Below are 7,741 nucleotides of genomic sequence, written 5' to 3'. Positions count from 1 at the left end.
TACAAAGTTTTGTCCCAGAAGCCAAAGGAAAGCTGTCTCTAGTCTGTAGGAAGGACAAATAGAAATACAAAGTAAGAGCTCACTTCTTTCCCCAGTAACCTTACATCCACTCCAGAGGCTTTGCTAGCCTGTATAATCCAGCAGATAATAAAATCAGATAATAAAAACAGCACGTTACAGCCTTTCTGTCTGATTTATGTGTAACCTTACGTCCTTGTGCTATTCTCGCAGGAGAAAATCTGGACATGGAAACTTTCACTCCCTATTATATCCCAAGTCTATCTTGGGAATAATTTCCACTTACATCTGACCCTCTGTATCCCCAAACTAGTCCTCAGTCCCCCATACCAGAAATGCTGACTCCCTTGATCCTGACCTAGTTTACTTCCCACTTTCCCAGACGATAAACTGTAAATAACTTGCACAATCCTCCCTGTCCCCTTCCCATTTACTCACTCTGAGGCAGTGTCCCTTTTCCTTCAACTGGAAATAATCAAAAAATCAGAATAAAGCTTTCCTGCAGGTAAATATAGTAATTACTTTCTAATTGTATCTTACCTGCTCATATAACAAATCAGTGCAAGCTCCTCATTACCAGCTCTCATTGGAGATCAAGCACAAGGATAACCAGGCACTTGGAAATAATAATGTGTTTGAAGGGGGCGTAAGTAATAAATCATCCAAATTACTTTTAGTGAGCAGATGAAATGACAGAAATACCTTCAGGGTTTGTAGAAGTTAGTCAGCCTGTGCATAACTACAGCATCCCTCCTGGCTGCAAGATCTGTGTTTCTGTACCTGCAGCAGGAGAATTTAAGCACAGCTTTTGCAAGTAGAGGAGAAGAAGTTCTGCACCGTGAAAGCAGGGGATCCAGAAGTGGGGTGCTCTGCTCCTCACCAACCTCATCAGTTGTCACACAGTGTGTTACAATATTTGAAATCAGCCATGGATCAGGAATTAGTGGGAAAGATAAACATAGGGTGGAAGAGGATAGATAGACAGGGTCTGTTCCTTTAAATGTTTCCTTAGAAAAGACAAGTTGAAATGACTGTGCTGTAATGAAAGAGTATCCTGAGTCCAGAATAAGCATCCTTGATTGATAGATAAGTCAGTGTAAATTACTTAGAGCTGGAGGCTGAAGAAATTAGGTTTGGAAAAAACATATCATCTGGTGCTGGAATCAAATGCCTTGGACTTGGTTGCCTCCAACAGCAAGTGGAAGGATTTTTAAAGGAATTCAGCAGGCCTAAGAGCTGTGTGTTTTTGGAAAAAGACTTATGCATGAAGAAGTGGCTCTTACTTCCTCATGCTACCCACCACTTTCCAGTTCAGCAGGTACCAGGCATCTTGCCTTGAAGTGTCCAGGGGAGCTGATCCATAGTGTGCTGTTTCTCTGAGAGGCAGCAGCTCCAGTTTCAGCTGATTTAGTGTTTGCCCACTTACCCTCTAATATGTGAAAGAAAAATGCTTCCTAATGCATCACCATGGAAAAGCTGTCAGGCCCTGTTCTAGTACACTCTTTATGCCAATGTAGTGTTGCTCTTTAGAGCTTATTGTTCACTTGGTGTTCTGTAAAAACTGGTTCTGAATGTCCAAAGCAGTGGGATTTCATCTCCTGGAAAGCATCACAATAGAGGGACTGCATCTCACCTTTTCAAATATCACTTTTATTTATTCCTTTACGATTTGCTTTATGATGATGCAATCTAAATAGGTAGAGGGGTATGAGGTGGGATTCTTCTCACCTAGTTTTCATCACCTGAAGGATGGACACCAAGTTAAAACTCATCATCCTCGATGTGACCTCTTTTGCTAATGCAGGAGAGGTTCCTCTCTGAGGTACTAGTCAGCCTGTGGATGGAGTGAATTGCCTCCCAGAGCCACGGCTACCTTCGGCCAAGCATGTGACTTTTATATATGTGAAGTTACTCACTGTTTGGGGAGCTTTCAGAAATCCTTTTAGGATGGCTTTGAATCTTCCTTTCCCCTTTCTTATCAGTGCTTGGGAAATGGACACCCTGGCTTGAGTTAGCATCAGTGACACCAACTACATCCTCTCTTTGGCAAGGTCCTATTTTAAGCTTTTCATCAGAGGCCACAGCTATTTGTGTCATTGTCAAAACTCTTCAAAAGGTCCGGTGACATTGATGGTAGGTCCCTTAGAAGCCAAAGGTTCTGCAGTAACATAAATAGGATCAGCAGCACTAAGTGCAGGTGAAAGAAAAGCCAGCTGCACATCCTTTCTGTCTCCCTTGGCAACAGCATCCTGCCAACAAAAACTGCTGCCAAGTCAAGGCTGGAAAGGAAGGGATGTGCATTTGCAAAGCTGGGGCTGGACAAGCTTTGTGTGAGGGGGGAGCTGTCAGACCAAGGAACGCTCATGTGCTTTTGAAATTATTTTTGGTTTGTTCCATGTGTTTTTGGACAAGGGAATGCACAGAGCCTCTGTCCTTATGAAGAGTTTTCATCTGAAATTCCAAACTACAGTCTTTGCAGTTTTGGACCATATGTTTCCATCCATGACAGCACACAGGGAAGAAATCTGTGGTGAATTACTACTTACAGATGTGGCAAATCCCCTAGTAAAGGTTAAAATACGTGGCATGGTTCTCTTGTTACACCAGCTGCAGCCTCGTGCTAAATCATTGTTTCAGCAGCAAGCTCTTAATCAGCCCCAAGTTCTAGAAACTGCTAAACAAGCTGATATTTTTAAGGACCTTTTTTTTTTTCATAATGCACTAAATACCTTTATTTTGAAAAACCTTCAGACTGGAAACAGGGCAAAAAGTAGACTGCAAATAGCAGGGAGACAAGGAGCATCATCACAAAAGCACAGAAATGCAAATCTGACCTAAGCTTATTATTCGTATTCTGTTTTTCCACATCCTTCATGACATTATCATGCCTGTGAAGACAGAGTTTGTGTAACTGTGGGTAAAATATGCTTTATGGTATTTATTATTTATATGATATATACACCTACCTACTCTCCTGTTAGGGACTTTGTGCCCAGAAATCAGCACTGGTGTCACCATCAGGGTCCGCACAGCTGCTAGTGCTGCCAGATTTCAAACCTATTGTCACAACATCATTTCTTACAGATTTGACCACAGCCTCAATAAAGATGTGTGGTTACAACATACTTATTTCTAAGGCCTGAAAAAAATCAGGATGTTCTCACCTGGTATGGTGAAAGGGAAGAACGAACTATTTTTTCCTCTCTGGAAAAATATGAAGAATTAATTTTGTGAGGAGCCCATGTAACAAACTGCTTGGGCTGTTGCAGCATCCTTGGATGCAACAGGAACTCTGAATCAAAAACTCTCAAGAAGCCCCAGACTTGTTGATCTTTTTAACATTTTCCTGTGCCTTTCGAGGCATTGGTATTTTGCTGCCCAGCACACATTTTTGTGCTCTCCAGGCAGTGTGTTCTTCCAGACACCCAGCTATGCCAAACAGACAGAGAGAAACTTTAAAATAAATGATGAAATGGAAGAAGGGCAGCAGGATTATGACTTCAGTAATCACAGGACCCAGGGACTTCTTTATGGTTACTAGTTCAGATTTGCAGTTCACCACTTGAGGAGTGAAGAAAGAAAATACAGTACATTTTGATGCCAGGGAAGGAGAAGGAGAGAGAGAGAGAGAGAGAGAGAGATCACTATTTCATTCCCTGTATTTTCCTCTGACAGGAATATTAATATCATTAGAGATAATTGAATAAGTGGACAGTCTGGTGGAGGTGCAGAAGCAGGAGGTAGATCTGTAAAATCTATCCACACACAAAAAGCTAAGCACTGCTCTGGAGGGAGGGCACTCTGCCTTGAAACAGGGACTGAACAGCCTCACAAGGGCATGCAGCTGGGGTGCTTGTTGATGTTTTGTTCCCAGAAAACGAGAACTGCCAGCAATCCTCTGGCATCTGAATAGACTCGTGTCAGACAAACTGTATCTGGACTTGATGGGAAACCAAGCTGGAATACCAAGCAGCCCTTCGATCTGCTGGCAGAGAGGGCGACTGGCTCAGTAAGTAATCCTGCCTTGCAGTTGCAAAGGTACTCCATAAAGGAGTGAGCCCTCTCGCTGCACAGCCCTGCAAGACACGCCTGCCTGGGCTGTCTCTGTCCTCATTCCTTCAAACCAGTTCCAACAATAACAGCAACTCCTGCGTGCAACTGCCTCATTAGGGAGATGTATTTTTCCTTTTTCCACTGAGGGATGAAGCTTCCAAATCCTTGTGATGTGAGCAGGTGAGGATGTCTGCTGACAAGTCCAAATGATATTTTCAGGTAAGTGCTTACCTTGAACGAGCAGCTAGAGTCAGACTCTTTCTTTTTATTACCCTCCTCTCAATAATTACTGCTGCCCTGATTGTCGGTAAGCCTTTTCACAAGCATGAACAGCTCCAATATCTGTATATATTTAGCTGAGTAGGGGATCTAAATAATTTCTAAAGCACCTATCACTATAGTATCTGTGTGCCTCTAGTGCAGTGTGAGAACGAATTGGGAACTGCTTGCTCTGCGACTACACGATACTGTTCTTTTTGTATCACCCATTGTTTAACTCTCTGGAGGGCCAGAAATTAATTTTGATTCACAGGCTCACTCTCTCGAAGTCTGTGGTGTAATTGCATTTTAAAGCAGTAATAGTGGTCTGCAATGTTTTTGTATCTTTAAAGGACCATGACTTCTTGCCACATGAAAACCATAACTGCTGTTACTGTTGTTGCACAGGGAGTGTCAGCAAGAGCTGCTAAATTTGTGTTTGTACATGTGATTTCCAGAGCTTCTGCTGATGCTGTTTAATGGTACAGTAAATAGAGCTGTTACTCTGTGTGTCTCATTCCCTGCATTTTACCAAATCCTTGTATACTGAAGTTCAGGTTGATCACTTGTCTAATACCAGGGTAAACAGACAATAACTTGTAAGTTAATATCTGGGACTTCTAGCATGACAGACAGACTTTCAGAGAAGAGAAATTTTCTGTGCAGAGTAACCTACTTTTTCTTCCCTCAGTTCTGCAACCAATCGTGGAGATTAAATTCGCTTAACTCTTTGTTTGTACAAAGGCTGCTTTATTGTGAGTGAAAATCGTATTGCTTAGACAGACTACAAAGAAATGACCGTAACAGAAGTAATAATACGCACTTTGTACACAGTTTCCACCTATTAAAGATTCATTTTGCTTCCTGTAACATTTTAGGTTTGTTGAGAGACACATGAGAAGTTATTAGTGTGGAGAAGAAAGCTTTTGTTACAACAATAACAGCATTGTTGCTTTGAAGAGGTTTTGTACAGTCTTCTCTTGCTATTACTAAGTCAGGACAGGAGCACGGAGAGGCTTCAGCATCCTCACTGTGGCCATGTGCACCCAAGCCCTGGGTCTGTAGATAATGGGTCCTTTGTAGGACAGCTCCCGTTGCTTTCCTTGCCCACGGCAGTCTGAAATAATGAGTCCAGCAGTAGGTCTCTGCACAAAAAGCTCTTCCTCACTTCCTAGAGCAAAAATGTTTGCCAAGTACTGCTTAGGCTGGCTCTGTTTGTCTTGCTGCAAGGTCCGAGGTAGCAGAGGCCAGAAGGGGTCAAACACCAGATTGAGCTCGTTGTGCATGTTCATTTGCTGTAGAAAATGTAAATGTGCAGCTCAAAAGTTTCCACTGTATCTCTGGCAATTAGGATTTGATCCAAAGCTCACTAAAGTCGTTGGGAACCTTTCCACAGGCTTTAGAACAGGAGTTACATAAGTTTGTGTTGTTTGAAGGGGGTGCCCCAGGGAGGCTGAACGCATGAGCTGACTCGACAGCCACATGCCTGCTCTGCCATGTCATGCAAAAAGGCTGTACTCAAAGTGCCCACAAAGTGTCCTGTGCAGCACCAGGCAGTATTAACTCCTGAGTGAAACCTTTTAATGCTGTCCTGTGCCAGGACACTGGCTCCTAGTGGAGCCTCACAAAGTCCAGAGATAAAGAACGTCAGATGCTGAATTGTTCAGAGTTTTCAGAAATCAGAGGCCTGAATTGTTTATTTTTTCCGTTAAGGAGGGACACAGTTCTGCCACTTGTGTGCAAATAGAAGGGTCACAAGGAAGGTTCCAAGTGGTAGAACCCTAAGGATTTCATAGTCAAGAAAAGCCAAGTACTCCTAACTCCAGACTTTCCTGAGACTCACTGGAGACATAAACCACAGTCTTTTAAAACATTGGTCTAAAGGAGCTACTTCATTTCCTTCGCATACACAACTATGCACACCATTTCTGGGCTCCTCATGTGAGTGTACAGTGGGAAGAAGCACTGCTGGGAGATCCTGTTGAGATTTGAACTAATGTACCATGTTGTCAGGAAGGAGTTTTTATGGCTAAATGCACATCAGCACCCTCTGTGTACATTCTGCTGTCACTCTGCTGTTTCATCCTTGAGTTAATTCACTTTGTACTTAATATGCCCTTCCTGGTGCACTGTGCACTATACAAGACCACAGCTCACACCACAGAGATGTCAGGTCAATCAGCCTTCTTATTAGGGTTGAATGGATTTAACGTAGACATAAAATTAGGTTCCAAAAGCGTAAATTCGACACATAGCATTTAAAAGACAAACCAGTTTGATCTGTTCTGACCCTGAGCTCCTGTACCTTAGAAAAGGCCCCTTATGAAAAAACTTAATGGTGTGAGCTGACACTCACTCGTTGAAAACACCATTCTTTGCTGTAATGCACTTGCATCAGTCTGTATTACTGTTGTATCCCCAGGTCATAAGGACTGCCAGTCCTTACTCCAAAGAGCTCATGCCCTAAGTAAAACCATCTCTAAGAGTCTTAGGCAGCCAAAAATGAAGGATTTTGGCAAAGACTGCAGGACTCCAAACTAAACAGGAGCACTTGATGTCTCACCTGGGATATCAAAATTTGGCCAGGGGAACTTGATAGCAACCAGAAGGTCTCCTTTCAGTGGCAGTGGAATTCAAGGTAAGCTGAGGCACCAGGGAACAACTGGCATTGTACCCACCATGGTCCTAGTATGGTTGGATTTGTGAAGCACAGACCAGAGGGAAGAGACAGAAAGAACGTCACTGTGCTGGATAAGTCCATTTCTGTGACAAATGCCTTCTGTGCCTTAGTACAGAAATTTAGAACATCATTTTCCTAGGCTTAAGCCAAAGTTGCCAATAAGGGTAGTCCAATATCAGGGAATTCGGTAAGAGCCCCACTTATTAAGACTTTGCATATCCTCAATGATAAAAAAATAAATGGGAGCTCTGGGCAATCAAGTCACTGCAAATGACAGATAGAGCATGCTTGGGTGATGATGCAGAGCATCTAAAAATACCAATTCCAGCTTTACTTTCGCTTTCCAGCAAATTAATTCCACTTAAAAGGGCCAACAAAATCCACTGTGAAGTCCTTATCATCAGCTGTTTCTCTCTAAATATATAACACTGGCTATTTTTACAGTGATCTGCTAAACTTAATATTTTTCCAGTGGTTAGGGGCACAGATTAGCTCTGGTGGTTACTGAAGGAATTACTGTGGTCCATCCAACCAGCAGAAAAAAGTCCTAAAAAACTGTAGCTTACTGAGCCACAGTGGCTCTGCAGAGGCTGTTGAAGAAAGAGTGGCACGTGAGCAAAACCTGACTGCCACAACCTGAGGTGGCCAAATGTCATGGGAGTTACTGTTTATTGTCAGATAAATTATTTCTGATGTAGTGTTTCTTATAAATATTTATTTATACTTTACAAG

The 7,741-nt window shown here is 42.6% G+C and overlaps 1 protein-coding gene across 6 annotated transcripts in view; it reads left to right on the top strand.

The window, feature by feature from the left end:
• Positions 1-7,741, top strand: part of TMEM108 (transmembrane protein 108) — a 168,197-nt gene that overhangs the window by 146,815 nt on the left and 13,641 nt on the right. Inside the window, exon 1 of one of the 6 annotated variants that reach the window (XM_023919347.2) lies at positions 4,179-4,290. The exons of the other annotated variants lie outside the window; for them this stretch is intronic. Coding sequence (XP_023775115.1) covers positions 4,278-4,290 — 13 coding nt within the window. The 5' untranslated portion in view covers positions 4,179-4,277. Of the gene's footprint in view, positions 1-4,178; positions 4,291-7,741 lie in introns of those variants that run through there. 6 annotated transcript variants of the gene reach the window in all.

The sequence above is a fragment of the Cyanistes caeruleus genome, chromosome 1 (assembly GCF_971803275.1).
Source record: "Cyanistes caeruleus chromosome 1, bCyaCae1.hap1.1, whole genome shotgun sequence".
NCBI lineage: Eukaryota > Metazoa > Chordata > Aves > Passeriformes > Paridae > Cyanistes > Cyanistes caeruleus.
Note: the sequence above shows the minus strand (reverse complement) of the source record. Positions and strands in the feature narration are given on the sequence as shown.